This window comes from Ranitomeya imitator, chromosome 5 (genome assembly GCF_032444005.1).
Source record: "Ranitomeya imitator isolate aRanImi1 chromosome 5, aRanImi1.pri, whole genome shotgun sequence".
Lineage (NCBI taxonomy): Eukaryota > Metazoa > Chordata > Amphibia > Anura > Dendrobatidae > Ranitomeya > Ranitomeya imitator.
Genome location: NC_091286.1, coordinates 488021265 through 488047190, shown reverse-complemented (window position 1 = coordinate 488047190; position 25926 = coordinate 488021265). Strand labels below are relative to the sequence as shown.

Genomic DNA, 25926 nt, shown 5'->3' with positions numbered 1-25926 from the left:
CTCGGTATTCCTCCGAGTATTTTTAAGTTCTCGGAGATTTAGTTTTCTTTGCCACAGCTGGATGATTTACAGCTACTAGCTTGCTTGATTACATGTGGGGATTCCCTAGCAAACATGCAACCCCCATATGTACTTAGCCTGGCTAATAGCTGTGAATCATTCAGCAGAGGCGATGAAAACTAAATCTCCGAGCACTAAAAAAATACTCGGAAGACACCTGAGCATGCTTGGGAAATTTCGGGTAACGAGTATATTCGCTCATCACTAATAGATAGATTGATAGATAGATAGATAGATAGATAGATAGATAGATAGAAGCCTTCCTGGTACATAACAAACCATCCAAGTAAAAAATAATAACTAGAATCAGCACACCAAAAGAGCATACAAAAGTTTTGTTTATATATCAACCCATTGTGGTGACATCTCAATTCCATTATGTGAAGATGGTGGCCAGCCAGCTGGTATTTTCCCCTGGTGCATGCTCTCACCCATATGGTCTTCGTCACCTCTACTAACTGCATGCTGAAATCTGGGACGACTTTATGCAATGCTGTGGTGACATGCACTTTTAGGCCTTGACTGTGATTAGGCCTGGGAAATCCCTTTGCATGTGCAAGAACAATCTGGTCCTAATTGTGGCTCGAATTCTGGCATAGTGTGAACATTCCCAGTGATTCATCTTGGTCCGTGGTTAGTAGAGGCTATGAAGACCACATAGGGAACAATGAACAGCGGAGGTGAGCATTGAGGTGAGTATTGGTTGTTTTTTCTTCTTCATCTTATATTGATAATGCTTTGAAGTCTCTCCAGACTCCAGAGCACAATACAGTATGTTCTGCCCATCTTAATGTGCAGAGAGTTAATTATCATGTTATTCAAGTTGTGGCCACTGGAGGTCATCAGTTGCCTACTTTTCATGTTGTTTACCAACCTTTCCCTCCTAAGAGCAATGTCTTATGGGTTAGTTCCGCCCACATTCTTCTTGTGAAGACAAGCTTCAGTAGCCATTTTCCTCAGATCTGCAGAGAGGCACACGTGCTCCTGTCTCGCTTACTTTCTTACCCCTGTCCTAACGGATCTCGGTACGTTTATAAAGGTTTAATGCATCTTATGTTTGTGTTAGTATTTAAGCCTTATGCAGCTCATAGTCAGATATAGTTAGGCAGATGTGCTTTGCAGCTTGCAGTTAGGTTAATGTGTGCTCTGCATTTAGATAGATGCATTCTTGTATAGAATAGGGCAGTGCTGTTAGAATTACTGTGTAATGCACTCTGTATAATTCTTGCTGTTATGTCCCAGTTATTTATGTGATTGCACCCTGTATGTGCATATACTGAAATGCTGTTATTCTTTACAGTTTTTCACCAGTCATCCACTATGATCAGTCATTCACTATGATTATTCACTGAACATCCACTTTGTACATCAACATCATTCACTATTCGATCATCTACTATGAATACCATTGTTGTTCAACGTTATAGTTTTGGTTATCATCACCCTAATAAATAAGACTTAAGCATCAACACAGTCTGTTTACTGGGATGTGGATGAAGGTTTAGCCGTATGTTGGAATCCACACAGCATCCTACGTGGAGGAAGACAGAACAGTGAAAAACGAGACCGCCAGTCGCAGGCGGTGATTGTAAAGTAAGAACAGATTAGCTGCCTTCAGTGAAACTGATAGCCGGTCGCAGGCTGTAGTTGTTCAGACTGTACGGAACCGCTAACACCCACACTGCTCTGCATTCGGGTATCACAGCAGCCCCATACAGCCTCGGGACTATACTGCAGCCCGCCAAGAGAAGCTACATCATTCCCGCCACGCGAAAGCTCACCGCACATAGACTCAGTTTCCCGCCAAAACACTCAGCAGTACGCAGCTAATGTCTCGAAACAGCACATCCTCACTCAAGACGAGGTCACGAGCAAGCTCTAACAGGTAATCATTAGCAGAGCTGGCTGCTGTCGCTCGTGCTGAAGCTGAAGCAGCCAAAGCGAGGTCCTCCTTTGCCGAGAAAGAAATGCATCTAAAGCTGAGACAAGCAGAGCATGAGGCAGAAAAGGTACGTTTGCAGGCAGAACAAACTGCACGCCTGCAAGCCGAAACCGCACGTTTGCGGGCAGAGCAAGAAGCAGAAGGTGCGCGCCTGCAAGTGTCTCTAGAAAGACTTATGGTAGACAAAGAGGCAGCAGCTGCAATAGCTAAGGCAGAGTACTTGGAAGCCATGAAGGATCCTGATTATGAGAGACGCAGCAACGTTCTTGGAACAGATCTAGAGCAGCAAGATCCAGCTCGCAGAGTACGTTCATCGACACTCCAGCATGGACAACACCCTCGACAGACTACAACGATCAGCCTACGCCGATTATCATCGATCCAAGCACGAACTTCACTACTACAAACAAGAAGATGTCCAACACAGAGGAGTCGACCACAGCTACCGTTCCACTGAGAAGAAGGTACAGCTCCCACCTCACCTTAAAGAGACATCTTCACAAGAAATGTACTATGCAGACTGTCCGAAGCCAAGAGCGTCTCACAGGTATGGTGACGCACCACACACTAGACATGGCTATAACATACCGGCTCGTACCAACACTGATCAAGCCACCATAGACTTGGCAAAGTTCTTTGCCCGCCGAGAACTGGTAACAAAAGGACTTGTAAAGCTCACTGACAAAGCCGAAAACTACAGGTCGTGGCGAGCTTCGTTCCAGAACGCCATTCAGGGACTGGACCTTTCTAGTAGTGAGGCGTTAGATCTCCTGGTAAAGTGGCTTGGAACTGAATCGGTCGAGCATGCTAAAAGACTAAGAGACATTAACATAGAATACCCACACATAGGTTTACGTAAAGTGTGGGAAAGACTTGACGAATGCTATGGGTCCGTAGAAGTAATAGAGAATGCTTTATTCAAAAGAATTGATGATTTCCCTAAGATAGGGCCCAAGGGTTATCAAAGACTTAGAGAATTGAATGATTTATTGATAGAGTTACAGGTCGCCCAGAAGGAAGGTCACTTGGCTGGATTGGCATTCTTAGACACTGCTAGGGGTGTCAATCCAATAGTACAAAAACTTCCTTACAATCTTCAAGAAAGGTGGATTATACATGGTTCACGGTATAAACAAATTCATAACGTACCATTCCCTCCTTTTACCGTATTTGTTGAGTTTGTCACCCAGCAAGCCAAGATCAGAAATGACCCTAGTTTTGATTTCACTCTGTCATGTTCCACTACCCCTGGTGTCAAACCCAGTAAGACACCCGTGGCAGTCCATAAAACTGATATTGATTCCACAGGTCCTCCACACAAGACAACTAAGCCCCTTACGGAAGAGAGCAAACCTCAGGATGTCAGTAAGCAGTGTCCTCTACACAGGAAACCACATCCTCTACTAAAGTGCAGAGCCTTCAGGGAGAAGACTTTAGAGGATCGCAAAGGTTTCCTCAAGGAAAACAACATCTGCTTCAAATGCTGTGCTACGACCTCTCACTTCGCCAGGAACTGTGGAGCTAGCGTGAAATGTGCAGAATGCAGCAGCACGGATCACAATACAGCCTTGCATCCTGGACCACCTCCAGGAGTGTTGTCAGAAGCAGAGGAGCATGATGAGAAACAGAAGAACACCGACGAAGACACCCCTGCGGTCACCTCTCAATGTACGGAGATCTGTAAGGGACTCAAGGGAGGAAGATCCTGCTCAAAAATCTGCCTTGCCCGAGTCTATCCAACAGGCCACAGAGACAAAGCGCTCAAGATATATGCAATCCTAGATGACCAAAGTAATAGGTCTTTAGCCAGGTCCATCTTCTTTGACAACTTCAGCATTGTAGGCCCCAGTTCTCCCTACTCCCTTAGGACATGTTCAGGTACCGTCGAGACGGCGGGGAGGAAAGCAACCGGATACAAAGTGGAGTCCATGGGTGGCCAGACCTGTCTGTCACTACCGACCATTCTGGAGTGCAACCAGATTCCTGACAACAGGTCTGAGATACCTTCACCAGAGGTGGCAACGTATCACCCCCACCTGAAGCGTATAGCCCACCTGATACCTAAGTTGGAACCAGAAGCGCCAATAGCTTTACTTCTGGGAAGAGATATACTACGAGTCCACAAGACTAGAGAATATATCAACGGCTCACTGAATGCTCCATATGCGCAGAGGCAAGACCTTGGATGGGTCATTGTAGGAGATGTCTGTCTAGGAGGAGCACACAAGCTGGTCTCAGTCAACAGTATGCTTACCAGCATACGTCCATCTCTCCTCCAGCCGTGTCACAATAGTCTGCTGGTAAAGGAACTACCGAGCAGCACTCCCCTACCTTGCCCTTTCTCAGTTCCTATCAACGAAGACCACGCCTATGAAGGTGAACAAGACCACATAGGATGTAGTCTTCCACGAGACAAAGGAAGACAACAAGGTAGCGATGTCTATAGAAGACAAGATATTCCTGGACACCATGGACGAACAAATAGTCAAGGATACGGCGAATAGTTGGGTCGCACCTCTACCATTTCGACCTCAGAGGAGACGCCTACCCAACAACAAGGAATTGGTCTACAGCAGATTCATCTCCCTAAGACACAAGCTTAAGAAGTCACCTGAGATGAAGGAACATTTCTTTACCTTCATGGGAAAGATATTCCAGAACAACCACGCAGAGATTGCACCTGCACTTTGACACGGAGAGGAGTGTTGGTACCTGCCCATCTTCGGAGTGTACCATCCTAAGAAGCCAGGTCAAATTAGAGTGGTATTCGACTCAAGTGCCAAATGCGAAGATGTGTCATTGAATGATGTCTTACTGTCGGGCCCAGACCTCAACAACAGACTTCTGGAAGTATTACTCTGTTTCCGTAGAGATTCAGTGGCATTTATGGCCGACATACAACAGATGTTCCACTGTTTTCTCGTCAAAGAGGAACACAGAAACTACCTGAGGTTCTTCTGGTACCGTGACAACGACCCGGACGAAGACATCGCAGAGTACCGGATGCGGGTACACATCTTTGGGAACAGTCCTTCCCCAGCGGTCGCAATCTACGGCCTCCGACATTCTGCCAAAAAGGGTGAAGAAGAGTATGGCTCAGACGTCAGGTCCTTTGTGGAAAAGGATTTTTACGTGGATGACTGTTTGAAGTCCACACCGACAAGTGAGGCCGCAATCAGTCTACTAAAGAGGACTCGTGACATGCTCGCTCAGTCTAACCTAAGGTTACACAAGATTTCTTCCAACAGCCGAGAGTTGATGGAAGCCTTTCCCTCTGAAGGCTATTCCAGCGATCTAAAGGATTTAGACCTCAGCATCGACCCCCTTCCTATGGAGCGGAGCCTTGGATTGCTGTGGGACCTGAAGACAGATACCTTCACCTTTCAGATCAGCAAGGATGAGAAACCCTTCACGCGCAGAGGAGTTCTTTCCTTCGTGAATAGTTTATACGACCCCTTGGGGTTCGTAGCTCCAGTAACCATCCAAGGAAAGCTGATGCTCAGGGACTTCACCCAAGACACTACTGATTGGGTTGATCCACTTCCAGCGGGAAAGGTTGACCTGTGGGCAGAGTGGAGGAAGTCTCTTGAAGCCCTGACCAACCTTCGTGTGAAACGACCGTATGCTCCTGTGCCATCCACAGAGGTCAAAACGCAAACACTTTGTATTTTCTGTGATGCATCAGTCAAAGCGATTGCAGCAGTAGCATACCTCAAATCCACAGACGTAAGTGGACAATGCCATATCGGGTTCGTTATGAGCCGGACGAAATTGGCGCCACTTCGTGAACACACGATACCCAGACTGGAACTCTGTGCTGCTGTCCTCGCAGTTGAGTTGGCCGAGCTGGTCTCGGAAGCGATGGGCCTGAAGATCGGGGATGCAGAGTTCTACACCGATAGCAAGGTGGTACTGGGGTACATCTGTAACGAGACACGACGCTTCTATGTCTACGTCAGCAACCGGGTACTTCGGGTAAGAAGATCCACCGACCCTAATCAGTGGCACTACGTACCTACTCACCACAATCCTGCGGACCACGCGACTAGATCCGTTGCACCCAGTCATCTGAAGGACATTTCATGGTTCACAGGTCCTACCTCTTTGTACCGTTCGATGTCCCACATCAGCAGGCCTGAAACTTTCGAACTAGTGGGTCCAGACACAGATGAAGAGATCCGACCTCAAGTGTCTGCTCTACATACAGAGATTTCAAGCTGCCACCTCGAATCTCACCGGTTCAGCAGGTTCTCCACATGGAAGTCACTTGTTTGAGCTATAGCTTGTCTATTTCATGTAACCCAGTCCTACAAGTCAGCACTACCTGATAGCCAGAGACGTTGTAAAGGTTGGCATCACTGCAGGCTTGCGTTTACTGCTCCCGACCTGGAAAGAGCCAAGGTTATAATACTTCGTGCCGTACAAAGAGAAACCTATGGCAGAGAAATAGACAACCTCAACAAGGGACAACCCATTCCTGAGGTCAGTGGGCTGAGGAAGCTCGATCCGATTGTCGATCAAGAAGGGCTGCTGAGAGTCGGTGGTCGTCTTCAAGAAGCTGAGGTAGAAGTTTCAGAGAAGCACCCGGTGATAATTCCTAGACGTCATCACGTAACAACCCTGCTGATTCAACACCATCATGTCTTGGTGAGACACCAAGGCCGTTTGTTCACTGAAGGAAACCTAAGGGCAGCTGGACTATGGATAGTTGGAGCTAAGAGAAGAGTGAGCAAACTCATCTTCGACTGTGTTACGTGTCGCAAACTCCGGGGCACATTCCAAAATCCGAAGATGGCCAATCTTCCACCCGACAGACTCAGTTCTGAACCTCCCTTCACCAATGTTGGACTAGATGTATTCGGTCCTTGGTCTGTGGCTACACGACGGACTAGAAAAATACTTACGGAAGCAAAGTGTTGGGCGGTTCTATTCACGTGTCTGTCCATCAGCGCCGTTCATATCGAAGTAATCGAATCGATGGACACATCAAGTTTTATAAACGCACTTCGACGCTTCATCGCAATCAGAGGACCTGTGAAGCATATTCGTTCTGACCGAGGTACGAATTTCGTTGGAGCGGCAAGAGAACTCCAAATCCCTTCCAATCTGGACATCGATAATGTGGAAAGGTATCTAGGTGAGCAAGGATGTACCTGGACCTTCAATCCACCACACTCTTCGCACATGGGAGGTGCGTGGGAAAGGATGATAGGGATAGCACGCAGAATATTAGACTCTATCTTCTTGCAAGCTAACACCAGACTTACACAAGAGAGTTTATCCACGTTCTTGGCAGAGGTCTCAGCCATCATGAATGCCAGGCCACTGACAGCACTTTCTAGTGATTCTGGAGATCCATCCATCCTTACTCCTGCAATGTTACTCACACAGAAAACCTGTGTCCCGAAAGCTCCACTCGGAGAATTCAATGACAAAGACCTCTACAGACGACAATGGAGGCAGGTACAAAGCGTGTCCAACGTCTTCTGGAATAGATGGAGGAAACAGTATCTTTCCACTCTGCAAAGCAGGACAAAGTGGCAGAAAGACCGCCCAAACATTCAATCTGGCGATGTTGTACTCGTCAAAGACAGTCAGTCACATCGGAACGAGTGGCCACTCGGCCTAGTCATTAAGACCCTGCCCAGTAAAGATGGGAAAGTGCGGAAAGTAGAGGTCAGAGTGTGCAAGCTTGGAGAAAACAAACTGTTCCTCAGACCCGTTACCAAGCTTGTATTATTATTTTCCCCAAAAGAACCTAATTGTGGCATCTGTTGACACCAAGCGGGGAGTGTTCTGCCCATCTTAATGTGCAGAGAGTTAATTATCATGTTATTCAAGTTGTGGCCACTGAAGGTCATCAGTTGCCTACTTTTCATGTTGTTTACCAACCTTTCCCTCCTAAGAGCAATGTCTTATGGGTTAGTTCCGCCCACATTCTTCTTGTGAAGACAAGCTTCAGTAGCCATTTTCCTCAGATCTGCAGAGAGGCACACGTGCTCCTGTCTCGCTTACTTTCTTACCCCTGTCCTAACAGATCTCGGTACGTTTATAAAGGTATAATGCATCTTATGTTTGTGTTAGTATTTAAGCCTTATGCAGCTCCAATAGTCAGATATAGTTAGGCAGATGTGCTTTGCAGCTTGCAGTTAGGTTAATGTGTGCTCTGCATTTAGATAGATGCATTCTTGTATAGAATAGGGCAGTGCTGTTAGAATTACTGTGTAATGCTCTCTGTATAATTCTTGCTGTTATGTCCCAGTTATTTATGTGATTGCACCCTGTATGTGCATATACTAAAATGCTGTTATTCTTTACAGTTTTTCACCAGTCATCCACTATGATCAGTCATTCACTATGATTATTCACTGAACATCCACTTTGTACATCAACATCATTCACTATTCGATCATCTACTATGAATACTGTCCACCATTGTTGTTCAACGTTATAGTTTTGGTTATCATCACCCTAATAAATAAGACTTAAGCATCAACACAGTCTGTTTACTGGGATGTGGATGAAGGTTTAGCCGTATGTTGGAATCCATACAGCATCCTACGTGGAGGAAGACAGAACACAGTACCTTCAATTTGAGAAAAATATTTGCTGCAAATCATTTTCCGGTAAAATCCTGCATTCAAATCTCATTGGATCTGCTTTTTGCTATTCTGAAGTCATGATGAAAATGGTGACCAGGACTTTAGTTGAAATTGTGGTAAAGTATAGTGCCACAATTTAAAAGGTACCAATTTACGAGAAATACATACACTTTTCCTTGTTAAAAAGCCACAAAAAGGGAAAACAAAATAAGAAAAATGTGTTGCAAGATATGCCCTCCAGTTATCTGATTCAAATTGCACCAGAAGTCTAGTGCATTTAGTTTTGTCAAAACCCATGATTTCTACATTCCTAGATCGTACTGTCACTTACTGTAGGAATTTAATTAGCATTATCTCCACAAATTACACCCCTGTGTAAATTTAGGTTTATGTTGGCAGAAATTACATTTTCGCTATTACTAGTGGTGTTATAATATAAAACACTGGTTTTATCATCTGATAAATTAGAAACAAATCATGCCATCTACATCTTCATCTTCCTTTGCAATACATTTCAACTTAATATTCATCTATGGGTAAAATAATGAGGTTAGTTATTGCACTCTCATCATTTTTAAACCTTGGTTGATAATGAAACGTTGGTTCCCTGCCAGATATAACCTACTTTCAATCAAAAAGGGAAGTGACCTTGATTTTTTCTTTCATTACAGTTATATTTAAATTAGCAAGGATTTTCAGGTCATGGATACCCATAAAATGCTTTTTCTTCATTTTTTTTCTCTTTCTTGCTCAATGAAGTGAAAATTAAACATCCCTAATGTATTGTCATTAAGACATTCATTAACTGCCAAAATACTGTTTTTAGAAAGAAAATTAGTGCTCGAGTCAAGATTGTTTTAGAATGATGAAATTGTATTAATCATCAAAGACTCAATGCTTACTTTTTTACTCCGGAGTAAGATATATCATCATTTTTTTACTTTGGCAAACACAAGTTTGCTATTAACATCAATAAAGTGGCCAATAAGCCAATAGGTAATTCAACTGTATTTTGCATAAATTCTGTTAAAATATTAATGTTTCTAATTTTTTAAGTACCTGAGGCAAAATAATTAAGGGATGGATTGTTTTGATTACTTGAAGTAATGAGACAGTAATCAGGAAGCAATTCTACTGGAAAAACGCTGTAGAAGCATCAATGTTTGGACTGGAGTACCAACAATAAAATGTAGTTGGGCATTATGGCAATATTCATTGGTTTTAATTGGACTGTCTGATTAAAAAAGGCTTAAAAGTGTTCCATTATTCTTAATGATAAAATTAAGTTTGCATGTTTTGAAAGCGATTAAAGGGGTTACCCAGCCTACTGAATTAGTTTATAGCTTTAAAACAAACTTGTTTAAAGTCCTCTGCATCCCATGACATACAGTGGTATGTAAAAGTTTGGGCACCCTCCGTAAAATTTGCTTTTTCCTTTTTGTGATTTTTAAAAAGTAAAAGATGAAATTGTAAATATATAAAACCGTGAGAGACAGAATCTTAAAAAAAAATTCAAAAAATCACCTTGTATGAGTTTTACATAATAAAATAGCATTTTATTTCATGAAATAAGTAAATGATACAATTGAAAAACAGAACTTAATATTTGGTACAGAAACATAGGTTTGCAATTTCAGAGGTCAAACGTTTCCTGTAGTTCTTGACCAAGTTTGCACACACTGCAGCAGGGATTTTGGCCCATTCATCCAAACATATCTTCTCCAGATCTTTCAAGTTTCAGAGCTGTCTCTGGGCAGCATTGAGTTTCAGCTACTTCCAATGATTTTCTACTGGGTTCATGTCTGGAGACTGGCTAGGCCACTCCACGACCTTGAAATGCTTCTTACAGTGCCACTCTTTAGTTGCCCTGGCTGTGTATTTTGGGTTATTGTCATGCTTCAAGACCCAGCCACAACTCATATTCAATTCTCTTACTGAGGGAAGGAGTTGTTGGCCAAAATATCACGATATATGGCCCCATCTATCCTTCCTTCAATATTGTGCAGCCATCATGTCCCCTTTGCGGAAAAGCACCCACAAATTATGATGTTTCCCCACCATGCTTCATGGTTGGGATGGTATTTTTAGGGTTGTACTCATCCTTTTTCTTCCTTCAAACACAGATTGGAGTTGATACCCAAAAGTTCTATTTTGGTCTCATCTGACCACATGACCTTCTCCCGTGCCTCCTCTGGATAATCCAGATGGTTATTGGCGAGCTTCAAATGGGCCTGGATATGTGCTGACATGAGCATGGAGACTTTGTGTGTCCTGTAGTATTTAAATCCATGATGGCAGTGTAGGTTTCTAATGGTAATGTTTAACATAGTAACATAGTAACATAGTTAGTAAGGCCGAAAAAAGACATTTGTCCATCCAGTTCAGCCTATATTCCATTATAATAAATACCCAGATCTACGTCCTTCTACAGAACCTAATAATTGTATGATACAATATTGTTCTGCTCCAGGAAGACATCCAGGCCTCTCTTGAACCCCTCGACTGAGTTCGCCATCACCACCTCCTCAGGCAAGCAATTCCAGATTCTCACTGCCCTAACAGTAAAGAATCCTCTTCTATGTTGGTGGAAAAACCTTCTCTCCTCCAGACGCAAAGAATGCCCTCTTGTGCCCGTCACCTTCCTTGGTATAAACAGATCCTCAGCGAGATATTTGTATTGTCCCCTTATATACTTATACATGGTTATTAGATCGCCCCTCAGTCGTCTTTTTTCTAGACTAAATAATCCTAATTTCGCTAATCTATCTGGGTATTGTAGTTCTCCCATCCCCTTTATTAATTTTGTTGCCCTCCTTTGTACTCTCTCTAGTTCCATTATATCCTTCCTGAGCACCGGTGCCCAAAACTGGACACAGTACTCCATGTGCGGTCTAACTAGGGATTTGTACAGAGGCAGTATAATGCTCTCATCATGTGTATCCAGACCTCTTTTAATGCACCCCATGATCCTGTTTGCCTTGGCAGCTGCTGCCTGGCACTGGCTGCTCCAGGTAAGTTTATCATTAACTAGGATCCCCAAGTCCTTCTCCCTGTCAGATTTACCCAGTGGTTTCCCGTTCAGTGTGTAATGGTGATATTGATTCCTTCTTCCCATGTGTATAACCTTACATTTATCATTGTTAAACCTCATCTGCCACCTTTCAGCCCAAGTTTCCAACTTATCCAGATCCATCTGTAGCAGAATACTATCTTCTCTTGTATTAACTGCTTTACATAGTTTTGTATCATCTGCAAATATCGATATTTTACTGTGTAAACCTTCTACCAGATCATTAATGAATATGTTGAAGAGAACAGGTCCCAATACTGACCCCTGCGGTACCCCACTGGTCACAGCGACCCAGTTAGAGACTATACCATTTATAACCACCCTCTGCTTTCTATCACTAAGCCAGTTACTAACCCATTTACACACATTTTCCCCCAGACCAAGCATTCTCATTTTGTGTACCAACCTCTTGTGCGGCACGGTATCAAACGCTTTGGAAAAATCGAGATATACCACGTCCAATGACTCACCGTGGTCCAGCCTATAGCTTACCTCTTCATAAAAACTGATTAGATTGGTTTGACAGGAGCGATTTCTCATAAACCCATGCTGATATGGAGTTAAACAGTTATTCTCATTGAGATAATCCAGAATAACATCCCTCAGAAACCCTTCAAATATTTTACCAACAATAGAGGTTAGACTTACTGGCCTATAATTTCCAGGGTCACTTTTAGAGCCCTTTTTGAATATTGGCACCACATTTGCTATGCGCCAGTCCTGCGGAACAGACCCTGTCGCTATAGAGTCACTAAAAATAAGAAATAATGGTTTATCTATTACATTACTTAGTTCTCTTAGTACTCGTGGGTGTATGCCATCCGGACCCGGAGATTTATCTATTTTAATCTTATTTAGCCGGTTTCGCACCTCTTCTTGGGTTAGATTGGTGACCCTTAATATAGGGTTTTCATTGTTTCTTGGGATTTCACCTAGCATTTCATTTTCCACCGTGAATACCGTGGAGAAGAAGGTGTTTAATATGTTAGCTTTTTCCTCGTCATCTACAACCATTCTTTCCTCACTATTTTTTAAGGGGCCTACATTTTCAGTTTTTATTCTTTTACTATTGATATAGTTGAAGAACAGTTTGGGATTTGTTTTACTCTCCTTAGCAATGTGCTTCTCTGTTTCCTTTTTGGCAGCTTTAATTAGTTTTTTAGATAAAGTATTTTTCTCCCTATAGTTTTTTAGAGCTTCAATGGTGCCATCCTGCTTTAGTAGTGCAAATGCTTTCTTTTTACTGTTAATTGCCTGTCTTACTTCTTTGTTTAGCCACATTGGGTTTTTCCTATTTCTAGTCCTTTTATTCCCACAAGGTATAAACCGCTTACACTGCCTATTTAGGATGTTCTTAAACATTTCCCATTTATTATCTGTATTCTCATTTCTGAGGATATTGTCCCAGTCTACCAGATTAAGGGCATCTCTAAGCTGTTCAAACTTTGCCTTCCTAAAGTTCAATGTTTTTGTGACTCCCTGACAAGTCCCCCTAGTGAAAGACAAGTGAAACTGCACAATATTGTGGTCGCTATTTCCTAAATGCCCAACCACCTGCAGATTTGTTATTCTGTCAGGTCTATTAGATAGTATTAGGTATAAAAGTGCTGCTCCTCTGGTTGGATTCTGCACCAATTGTGAAAGATAATTTTTCTTGGTTATTAGCAGAAACCTGTTGCCTTTATGGGTTTCACAGGTTTCTGTTTCCCAGTTAATATCCGGGTAGTTAAAGTCCCCCATAACCAGGACCTCATTATGGGTTGCAGCTTCATCTATCTGCTTTAGAAGTAGACTTTCCATGCTTTCTGTTATATTTGGGGGTTTGTAACAGACCCCAATGAGAATTTTGTTACCATTTTTCCCTCCATGAATTTCAACCCATATGGACTCGACATCCTCATTCCCTTCGCTAATATCCTCCCTTAAAGTGGACTTTAGACAAGACTTTACATAGAGACAAACCCCTCCTCCTCTCCGATTTTTACGATCCTTTCTAAACAGACTGTAACCCTGTAAGTTAACTGCCCAGTCATAGCTTTCATCTAACCATGTCTCGGTTATTCCCACTATGTCAAAGTTACCTGTAGATATTTCTGCTTCTAGTTCTTCCATCTTGTTTGTCAGGCTTCTGGCGTTTGCGAGCATGCAGTTCAGAGGATTTTGTTTTGTTCCAATCTCCTCACTGTGGATTGTTTTAGAAATGTTCTTACCTCCCTTCTGAGTATGTTTTCCTGGGTCGTCTTTGTTCGAGTCTAATGTTTTTCTTCCCGTCCCCTCTTCTTCTAGTTTAACGCCCTCCTGATGAGTGTAGCGAGTCTTCTGGCGAATGTGTGTTTCCCAGGTTTGTTGAGGTGTAGTCCGTCTCTGGCGAGGAGTCCATCATACCAGTAATTCACACCGTGGTCCAGGAATCCAAATCCTTGTTGTCTGCACCATCGTCTTAGCCAGTTGTTTGCATCAAGGATCCTGTTCCATCTCCTGGTGCCATGCCCGTCTACTGGAAGGATAGAAGAAAAAACTACCTGTGCATCCAGTTCCTTTACTTTCTTCCCCAACTCTTCAAAGTCCTTGCAGATTGTCGGTAGGTCCTTCCTTGCCGTGTCATTGGTGCCAACATGTATCAGAAGAAATGGGTGGACGTCCTTGGAGCTGAAGAGCTTTGGTATCCTATCGGTCACATCCTTGATCATCGCACCTGGAAGGCAGCATACTTCTCTTGCATGTTTGAGACTGTGGTCTCAGCTCTGTTCAGGTCATTGGCCAGGTCCTCCCATGTAATTCTGGGCTGATTCCTGACCTTTTTCAGAGTCATCCTTACCCCACAAAGTGAGATCTTGCATGAAATCCTAGACTGAGGAATATTGACAGTCATCATGTGTTTCTCCAAAGCTGCGTGCCTATTGTCCTGTTGCCCATTCGAGTCTTGTGCAGGTCTGCAATTTTGTCCCCAGTGTCCTTAGAACAGATGTAATTTATACAGGTTATGAGTTCAAACAGATGTAATAAATTCTGGTAATGAGTGCACAGTAGGAGGGCCAGAGCCACATCATCGCATACCAGCTGTGTGGCTAGGCAGACTGAAGCTGCTGAGATCAGAGCCAGGAGCAGCATGGTGCACAAGAAGAAGTGAGGATTGTTTGTGGTTTTTTAGTCTCTCAATGAGTGCTGGACTGTGGGGTCATTCTCGGGGTGGGGCTGTATTACATTCTATGGGGGGCTTTATTACATTCTATGGGGGATACATTATATTCTATGGGAGGCTGTATTATATTCTATAGAGTGCTTTATTAAATTCTATGGGGTGCTGTATTATATTCTATTCAGTGTTGTATTATATTCTATGGGGGCTGTATTACATTCTATGGGGGGCTGAATTACATTCTATAGGGTGCTTTATTATATTCTATGGGGGGCTGTATTACATTCTATAGGGTGCTGTATTATATTCTATGGGGATCTATTACATTCTATGGGGGATCTATTATATTCTATGGGGGCTGTATTACATTCTATGGGGGGCTGTATTATATTCTATGGGAGGCTGTATTACATTATATGGTGGGCTGTACTACATTCTATGGAGTGCTGTATTATATTCTATGGGGAGCTGTATTACATTCTATGGGGGGCTGTATTACATTCTATAGGGTGCTGTATTATATTCTATGGGGATCTATTACATTCTATGGGGGATCTATTATATTCTATGGGGGCTGTATTACATTCTATGGGGGCTGTATTATATTCTATGGGGCTGTATTACATTCTATGTAACTGATTTAATGAGCCATTTGCAGTTTCATTGTACCGTCCGTGTATACTTACACGTGCATGGCTTATTCTTTGAGACAAGCATATGCTACTGGCATGAAGTACCACCAGCCACTGAAGAACCATATAAAGTACATTCAGCTGCTAAGGAAAGACGTAAACTATGATCACTGGCCATGAAACTAAGATCTAAACAATGGTCAGCCACTAAAGTAGGGCCTAGAATACCAGTAACTAAAGAGAGACCTAAGGTGTCCAGAGAAGTTGTCTCCTAACCGTCCGAGCGGCAGCGGTAGAAGCTGTTAAGCTGACCACAGTGTCCAGTGTGGATGTGGACGGGTATGTGACTGTAAAAAGAAAAAAGCCTTTGTGGATTCCTCCAGAAAAGTAACAGCAGCACAGAAAACCTCTGAGTCTCCATTGCTGGAGACAAGTCCCGAAAGCTACTATGTACTGGGAGAAGAAGACCAAGAAGAGGCACGGATGGATCAAGGTCCTTCATACACCATAGAACATGTCTCTGATGGCATGGATCCTGACCCTCCCGTGTCCACGAAGAGTTGGGGCACTGCTGGTGACAGCAGTGGAAGGAGGAAGAAGACCAGAAAGTCTAACTGATCAGGATGCGGCTGAGAATAAGCTCCATTAATGTGAACAGTGAGAAGTATCTGAAGAGCAATGCCCATGTGACTGCAGCCAAGAGAGACTAGAGACTGGGTCCATCATTGTGGTCCTTCGGGCTGGAGAGAAATGATGGTGTTGGGATTCTGTGTAATACTATTGATGTCCAGGTGGACGGAGTCCTTGAGATCTGTCCAGCCGCAGTCTGATGCTGGACTTTATACTGGACTCCATCCAGTATAGAGAGATAAATATTAATGTTCCATAGACCAGGAAAAGGCAGAGGCAACTGTTGGGATTTGGCACTGTTTTCTAATGTTATTGTTAATGGGATGTAAGAAAGCAATATTTATTTCCTTTATTTATTATTTTGTGATTTGAATGTAAATATTCTGTAATATATGGTAGTGAGTTTTTAAATAAAAAGATCATTACATTCTATGGGGGACTGCATTACATTCTACGCGGGCTGTATTATATTCTATAGGAGGCTGTATTACATTCTCTGGGGGGCTGTATTATATTTTATTTGGAGGCTGTATTATATTCTATGGGAGAGGATTACATCATACTCTTTGATGGGGCTACATTTTATTCTATGGGGAGGTGGGCTGTATTATATTCTCTAGGTGCTACATTATATTCTATGGGAGGTCTGAATTATATTTTCTGAGGCTACACTATATTCCATGGGGGCTGTATTACATTCTATGGGGGCTGCATTATATTCTATGGGGTGTTGTATTATATTTTATGGGGGAGGATTGCATCATACTCTTTGATGGGGCTACATTATATTCTATGGGGAGGTGGGCTGTATTATATTTTCTAGGGGCTACATTATATTCTATGGGAGGGCTGTATTATATTTTCTGAGGCTACATTATATTCTATGGGGGCTGTATTACATTCTATGAGGGCAGTATTATATTCTATGGGGTGCTGTATTATATTCTATGGGGGGCTGTATTACATTCTATGGGGAGGCTGTATTATAGTCTATGGGGGCTTTATTATATTCTATGGGGTGCTGTATTATATTCTATGAGGGGGCTGAATTGCATTCTATGGGGCTGTATTATATTTTATGGGGAGGATTGCATCATACTCTTTGATGGGATACATTATATTCTATGGGGAAGCGGGCTGTATTTTATTCTCTTGGGGGCTACATTATTTTCTATGGGGGGCTGTATTATATTCTCTCTGGGCTACATTATATTCCATGGGATGGGGGTTGTAGTATATTCTCTGGGGGGCTACATTATATTATATGGGGAGGCGGGCTGTATCATATTCTCTAGAGGGCTACATTATATTTCTATGGGGTCTGTATTATATTCTCTGGGGCTATATAGGGCTTCTTAAAAAAAATAAACAACAGGTCTGTGAAAGCCAGAATCCTTGCTGATTTGTTGATGAAGAAATACATATTTATAAAAGGCAGTTTAATTATTTAATATATAGTACATAGTACAAAAACATAAAGACAGCACTCCTTCTTAGACAAAATATTGTGGTTTATTAGCCCATATGGGCTCCTGCGATGTTTTGTCCCAGTTCGTACCTTTGGGTTTTTAATTCTGTCTTTCTGCATCATGTGCATATAAAGGTGTGGCCTGCCTTTCTTTTGAGTTGGGCATTGTTTTTGTGATTTCCCTCGGCTGTGTGTCCACTAATTAGGCTCAATCCGTCTCAGCCCTCATCTACATGCATGTCACTTGACATATGGTAATGTTTTAATATTAGAGGTATGGCTGTCCCAGTTATGGTTGCCTTGACGAGGCAGGATAGGGTTCACATTTTTTTATCAAAAAACATGTTAACTACATACTGTATATTATTTTCATGCACTATGCTATTTATTTACTGCAGGGTATTTGATCATTATGTTTCTTTCTTTGGTTTTTATTGTATGGAAATTACCATATACAAAATTAATATTTATTATTTGCAAATATATATGGCTCTTTTTGTGTTAACTTTATGGTGTTAACATTTAGCCTAATTAGATGTGCTCTTAGACTATTTTTTAATTTAAGCAGCATAATTGCAGTAATGTAATTGTCTATTTTTTCCTTTGAAAAATTGGTAGAGAGTTGAATAATAAGAATATACCTACATGTAGCTGGTTTATTCTTAACAGCTTTGTTAGTAAAACCACATATTAAAATTATTTCACTTACTCATGAGTAGGCTTAGCATGGGACCATCCATACAAATTATGAACATCGTAATGTCTCACTGGGGTGCCATCAGGGAGGATTTGTTGACTGTCCATACATATAGTCTTATGCTGCAATCCTTCACTTTTTGAATTCAGGGCTAAAAGCAAATGTTATATAGTAGTGACAGATTTTACATATGTGGCAATGCATAAAAACTATAACATAAAATACATACTACAAGTTTCATGATGATAACAGACATTATAATACAATAAATGTGTCATGGCAAGATTTTAATACTAGAGTTTAGGATCATCCATTACTACCGTCTATGAGACCCCCCATTACCACCCCGTAGTAAAAAGAAATAAACACACACAAAAGACCTTTATTAGAAAAAATTTCACATCTGCCCATTCAGCACTCATCATTCTGGCTCTCGCGTTGCCCTCGTGAGAACTGGTACCTGTGAGCTGAGGTAACATCACTGACCTCACCTCAATGCACAGCAGCCGGGTATTGTGGGATACAGTGTTAAATCTGGTAGTGGCTGCTGCTCCAATGTTTGAAAATTGATTCTCTAGAAAGGGCTCCATACGCTGGCTGAAGAAGATGGGAATTGTTGTAGGACCTCCATTTGGATTATGGTGGATCGGTATGGATTAATTTTTTTTAAGAAAAATGGTTAAAAAAGGGAAATTGTTGCAAAGTTTTTTCAAAGATTTTTTTTCTGTGTGCTTTTCTTACTTACTGGGTTAACCCCATTCTGACATCGGGCGTAATAGTACACCGATATCGAACACCCTCCCTTTGACGTGGGCTCACCGCCGAAGCCCACATCTTTCCCGGCACATGTCAGCGGTTTGAACAGCTGACATGTGCCCGGAACAGCCGCAGGTGGAATTGCAATCCACTGACGGGTATTTACCCGTTAAATGCCATTCTCTGACACTCTGACAGCAGCATTTAACATGCACTTCCAGCAATCGTGCCGGAAATCTGCCCATCGGTGATCCCCGTCACGTGATCGCAGGTCACCGATGGGTTGGCATGACAATCAGAGGTGTCTTGCAGACCTCTATGGTTGTCACTGCCAGATTGCTATGAGCCCCGCCTGATGGTCGACGCTTATATCAAGTAAGCAATACTGCTTTATACAGCCGATCTGATCATCGCCTGCGTGTAGCAGAGCCAATCGGATTATGGCAGCTACTAGTCTCCAAAGGAGACTATTGAAGCATGTCAAAAGTAAAAAAAAATGTTTTTAAAATATAAAAAAGTAAAAAAAATAAAAGTTCAAATCACCCCCTTTTTCCCCATTCAAAATAAAACAATAAAAAAATCAAACATACACATATTTGGTATCGCTGGATTTAGAATCACCTGATCTATCCATATAAAAAAAAGAATTAACCAGATCGCTAAATGGCGTAATGAGAAAAAGAGTCAATATGCCAGAATTAAATTTTTTTGGTAGCCACAACATTGCATTAAAATGCAATGACGGGCGATCAAATGATCGTATCTGTACCAAAATTGTATGACTAAAAATGTCAGCCAGGCTTTCAAAAAATAAGCCCTGACCCAACCTGAGATAATGAAAAATTATGATGCTATGGGTATCGGAAAATGACACAATTTTTTTTTAATAAATTTTGACATTTTTTTCACCACTGAAATAAAAAAGAACCTAGACATGTTTGGTGCCTATGAACTCATAATGACATGGAGAATCATAATGGTAGGTCAGTTTTAGCACTTAGTGAATATAGTAAAAAACAAAACAAAAAACAATTGTGGAATTGCACTTTTTTTGCAATTTCACCACTCTTGGAATTTTTTTCCCGTTTTCCAGTACACATGTTAAAACCAATGGTGTTGTTCAAAAGCACAACTAGTCCCACAAAAAACAAGCCCTCATATGGCCATTTTTACTGAAAAATAAAAAAGTTATAGCTCTGAGAAAAAGGGGAGCAAAAAATGAAAGCGTAAAAATGAAAATTACTCCCGTCATGAAGGGGTTAATAACGAAGGTGTCTAATAGGGGCCTCAGTGACGGAGGACGGGCAGACGATATGGGTATGTGTTCAGTGACCATCTGACCTATGTATTGCATGGATCTTTTGCACTATGCACGCTGCACTTGTTGGGCCATTTATAGTTGGCTGTACCTGTTGTATTCACCAATAGGTATACACTTTACACATGACTCTAGAACTTGAATACTTTTCCTCTGTCCTGTCTGTGCATTTGGCTTGAGTAAACACCTTTCCTCGGATATTTGTGTGTTTTTAACTATAATATGTGTATGATTTGTAACTTAATAAAAATTTTGTTATCCCTTTACCTTCTCTTTGTGAGTGGTGTGTTAAGGTATTCTTTATACCTGGTATTTGGGTCTACTGACCTGTGAGCTTGATGCCAGCAGGCATTACACAGCTGACATTATTCTGACAATGCCATTACCCGAATTGCTAATGCACCAGGGCAATAGGGTCGAGCTGAGGTTGAGTGCCAGAATTGGAGCATCTAACAGAAGCAATATTTATGGGGCAGCCAAGGGCTGATCTTAATAGACTGAGAAAGGGCCAATATCCATAGCCCTTCCCACCCTGTTTGCTTTGACTTGGCTGGTTATTAAAAATAGGGGGGGCCCCATGTGGGCACTTTCAGTGAAGTAATGGAACCGTGCCTGACAGTGTAAAATAAAAAATATATAATTTAATAAAGCAATGTGCTGTAAGCCCTATTTTTACAACCAGCCAAGGGAAAGCAGACAGCTGTGAGCTGGTCTTATTATGCTAGGAAAGAGAAAATATCCATGGACCTTCCCAGCCTATAAATATCAGCTCGTAGCTGTCTGATATGCTTTAGCTCTTTATAAAAAATAGGGGGTGCCCCCAGTATAATTTTTTTAAGGTCTGCCCATTGGGTTGTTAGAAAATATAAGGTGGACAGCACATCGCTGTGTTTAATTATTATTTTTATTATCTTTTGCAGGCTGGGTCATGTTGCGCCTTTACTTGGCATCGATGAGATGGGGCCGGAGGTGCCCATAGCTTTAATGCTTGTTGATTGGCTGTGCTGCAGCCTTTCAACAAGCTTTATTAAGCTGCCAAACCCAAACTGTGACATGCATTATTGCATTTAACTTATTTACAGCAGAGCATTTGTTCATTTTCTTAGGTTTGACAATGAATAGTCAGTATACTTTTCACTGTTGATATTAACTACTTGAAAGATTCTGTCTGGTTATAAAAGGTTAATGTTAAAACCAATAATGCATATAAATATATCAAGCAAGGGGCAATTGGTGTGCAGTAGACATGAAACAAGATGAAGAGTAGGCGCACACCTAAATAAAGCAATGATTTTAATAATTCTAAAGAAACATGTTGTTGAATAAGAGCACAGGTTTTTTGTGTGTTTTAATGCTAATTGCACCACAGTCCAGTATTTATATGCACACCCACAATGCATATACTGGTAACGTTTAATTGACTCTTTTATATATAAATTGTGTGCAGAATTATTAGGCAAGTTGTATTTTGATCACATGATAATTTTTATACATCTTGTCATACTCCAAGCTGATCAGGCTTGAGAGCCAACTACCAATTAAGTAAATCAGGTGATGTGCATCTCTTTAATGAGGAGGGGTGTTGTCTAATGACATCAAAACCCTGTATAAGGTGTGCCTAATTATTAGGCAACTTCCTTTCCTGTGCCAAAATGGGTCAGAAGAGAGATTTGACAGGCTCTGAAAAGTCCAAAATTGTGAGATGTCTTGCAGAGGGATGCAGCAGTCTTGAAATTGCCAAACTCTTGAAGCGTGATCACCAAACAATCTAGTGTTTCATGGCAAATAGCCAACAGGGTCGCAAGAAGTGTGTTGGGCAAAAATGATGCAAAGTAACTGCCCATGAATTGAGGAAAATCAAGAGTGAAGCTGCCAAAATGCCATTTGCCACCAGTTTTGCCATATTTCAGAGCTGCAACGTTACTGGAGTAACAAAAAGCACAAGGTGTGCGATACTCAGGTACATGACCAAGGTAAGGAAGGCTGAAAAACGACCACCTTTGAACAAGAAACATAACATAAAACGTCAAGACTGGGCCAAGAAATATCTTAAGACTGACTTTTCAAAGGCTTTATGGACTGATGAAATGAGAGTGACTCTTGATGGGCCAGATGGATGGGCCAGAGGCTGGATTAGTAAAGGACAGAGAGCTCCACTCCAACTCAGATGCCACCAAGGTGGAGGTGGGGTACTGGTATGGGCTTGTATCATCAAAGATGAACTTGTGGGACCTTTTTGGGTTGAGGATGGAGTGAAGCTCATCTCCCAGACCTACTGCCAGTTTCTGGAAGAGAACTTCTTCAAGCAGTGGTACAGGATGATTTCGGTATCGTTTAAGAAAAACATGATTTTCATGCAGGACATGCCTCCATCTACTCCACAGCATGGCTGGCCAGTAAAGGTCTCAAAGAAGAAAAAATAATGACATGGCCCCCTTGTTCACCTGATCTGAACCCCATAGAGAACCTGTGGTCCCTCATAAAATGTGAGAACTACAGGGAGGGAAAACAGTACACCTCTCGGAACAGTGTCTGGGAGGCTGTGGTGGCTGCTTCACGCAATGTTGATCGTGAACAGATCAACCAACTGACAGAATCTATGGATGGAAGGCTGTTGAGTGTCATCATAAAGAAAGGTGGCTATATTGGTCACTAATTTTTTGGAGTGTTGTTTTTGCATGTCAGAAATGTTTATTTCAAAATTTTGTGCAGTGATATTGGTTTACCTGGTGAAAATAAACAAGTGAGATTGGAATATATTTGTTTTTTATTAAGTTGCCTAATAATTTTGTACAGTAATAGTTACCTGCACAAACAGGTATCCTCCTAAGATAGCCTAATCTAAAAAAAAAAACACGCCAACTTTCAAAAATACTAAGCTTTGATATTTATGGGTCTTTTGGGTTTATTGAGAACATAGTTGTTGATCAATAATAAAAATAATCCACTAAAATACAAGTTACCTAATAATTTAGCACACAGTGTACAGTGCCTTGCGAAAGTATTCGGCCCCCTGGAACTTTGCAACCTTTTCCCACATTTAATGCTTCAGACATAAAGATACCAAATGTAATTTTTTTGTGAAGAATCAACAACAAGTGGAACACAATTGTGAAGTTGAACGAAATTTATTGGCTACTTTAAATTTTTGTGGAAATTCAAAAACTGAAAAGTGGGGCGTGCAATATTATTCGGCCCCTTTACTTTCAGTGCAGCAAACTCACTCCAGAAATTCACTGTGGATCTCTGAGTGATCCAATGTTGACCTAAATGCCTAATGGTGATAAATATAATCCACCTGTGTGTAATCAAGTCTCAGTATAAATGAACCTGCTCTGTGATACTTTCAGGGTTATGTTTGAAGCACAGAGAGCATCATGAAGACCAAGGAACACAATAGGCAGGTCTGTGATACTCTTGTGGAGAATTTTAAAGCCAGATTTGGATACAAAATGATTTCCAAAACTTTAAGCATCCCAAGGAGCACTGTGCAAGCTATCATACTGAAATGGAAGGAGTATCATACAACTGCAAATCTACCAAGACCCGGCCGTCCCTCTAAACTTTCATCTCAAGCAAGCAGAAGACTGATCAGAGTTTCAGCCAAGAGGCCCATGATCACTCTGGATGAACTGCAGAGATCTACAGCTGAGGTAGGTCAGTCTGTCCATAGGACAACAATCAGTCGTACACTGCACAAATATGGCCTTTATGGAAGAGTGGCAAGAAGAAATCCATTTCTCAAAGATATCCATAAAAAGTGTTTGCAACAAACCACCTGGGAGACACACCAAACATGTGGAAGAAGGTGTTCTGGTCAGATGAAATCAAAATCGAGCTTTTTGCGTAAAGGCAACACAGCTCATCACCCTGAACTCACCATCCCCACTGTCAAACATGGTGGTGGTAACATCATAGTATGATGTGTGGGAAAAGGTTGAAAAGTTCCAGGAGGCCGCATACTTTCGCAAGGCACTGTAAATACATATATATGTCTGCGTGTGCACACATTTATGTTACCTTGCTTTTGTTTCTTAGAATCATATACAATATATATAAATGATTTTTTAAATAAGACATAAATTCCCATACCTGGCATGTATGGAGGCTTGTTCAGGGTTTGATTTCTACAACCAGTTACAGATCCATGCACGAAACTTGCAGGTTCATTCATATCCTAGAAATAGAAAGTCTCAATAAAGATATACAGTATGTATTTTAGCCTGAATGTTTTAAGACAAACATATTATAATTACAAATTTTAGCAAACCAGTAAATGAAAATAATTAAACGGTAAAAATAAACTTAACTTATTATAACCACAGGCTATTTCTCCAAAATGAAAATCATTTTGAATTTCAAACTTTGTATCTCAATTTAAACGTTGAAAAAGATAAGAGGAATTTAATTTATTTTTGATTTTCTTTTAATTAATATATTAAATTACATTTGTAATGCAAACTAAAAAATAATCATACTTACAATCCACAGACCATCAAATCTAATATGCTTTTCTCTGTAATCTTTCACTTCTTGTTTCCACCATTCTATTGTCACATTCTTAAAAAAATCTGGAAACCCTACATGAGCTCTGTAAAGCTAAATACAAAATATACATATTCAGTTAGAGCAGCTTGTAATAGTTTAGCAAATGTTCTAATTGCACACTTATACACGTGTTCATGACTTGCTAGCCTTAACGGGGGTTCTTGGGTGAAAACAAGTTATCGCCTCTCCATAGTATGGGTGATAACTTGCTGATGGTGGTCAGAGCACTTGGGTCCCTTGTTGGGATGGATCTACTGTGTGCATGTTCGACTACTGCTCTATTTACTGCCTAAGGAGCTGTCAAGCACTGTGCTCAGCTTTCTCCAGCAGCCCAATAGAGAATGTATGGAGAAGTAGTCGAAAACATGTATTCATTTTTTCATTGAGAGTCCTCAGTGGTTGATACCTTTTAATGGCTAACTGAAAAGATGGTAACAAATTGCAAGCTTTCGAGACTACACAGGTCTCTTCATCAGGCAAAGACTGCCTGAGTCTTTGCCTGATGAAGAGACCTGTGTAGTCTCGAAAGCTTGAAATTTGTTACCATCTTTTCAGTTAGCCAGTAAAAGGTATCAACCACTGAGGACTCTCAATTCTAAATATTTTTCTATCCACTGGCTAACACGGTACCAAGATATATTTCCTTCCTGTATTCATTTTTTTCAGGGATTTTTACAATCTTGATTTTTTTCTCTCTTACTCTGACTTTATTTTTTTTCTCTTAACATAAGGGAATCTGATATTATAAGAAAATTATTCATACTACCCTGGTATCTCTCTTGTTAGCTGTCCAGAAGTGATGACTAGAGATGAGCGAATTTGCTCAGGTTCCCTCTTATTTGGCAAGCTATAGTGCTTGCTGAATAAGCTGCAGAGGGAACCTGGCTTACTGGATCATGCCAGCCGATCAGCTGATGGGCACTGCAGCTGCATGTGTCGCAGTTGTGTGACAGTCACAACACATGCATGGAGAGGCCAACAAACAGGCTCTGCATGCATTTGTCATAACACGATACATGCAGCTATGGCCCCGAAGAGCTGATCGGCCGGCACAATCCAGGAAG

At 41.4% G+C, this 25926-nt stretch overlaps 1 protein-coding gene across 2 annotated transcripts in view; it reads right to left on the bottom strand.

Annotated features, from left to right (window-relative positions):
* Positions 1–25926, bottom strand: part of SI (sucrase-isomaltase) — a 427600-nt gene that overhangs the window by 83462 nt on the left and 318212 nt on the right. For both annotated transcript variants that reach the window (XM_069727394.1, XM_069727395.1), the window contains 3 exons: positions 24797–24913; positions 24407–24491; positions 18253–18391 (listed from right to left, as the gene is read on the bottom strand). In XM_069727394.1, the coding sequence (XP_069583495.1) occupies positions 18253–18391; positions 24407–24491; positions 24797–24913 (341 nt within the window). The remainder of the gene's footprint in view (positions 1–18252; positions 18392–24406; positions 24492–24796; positions 24914–25926) is intronic.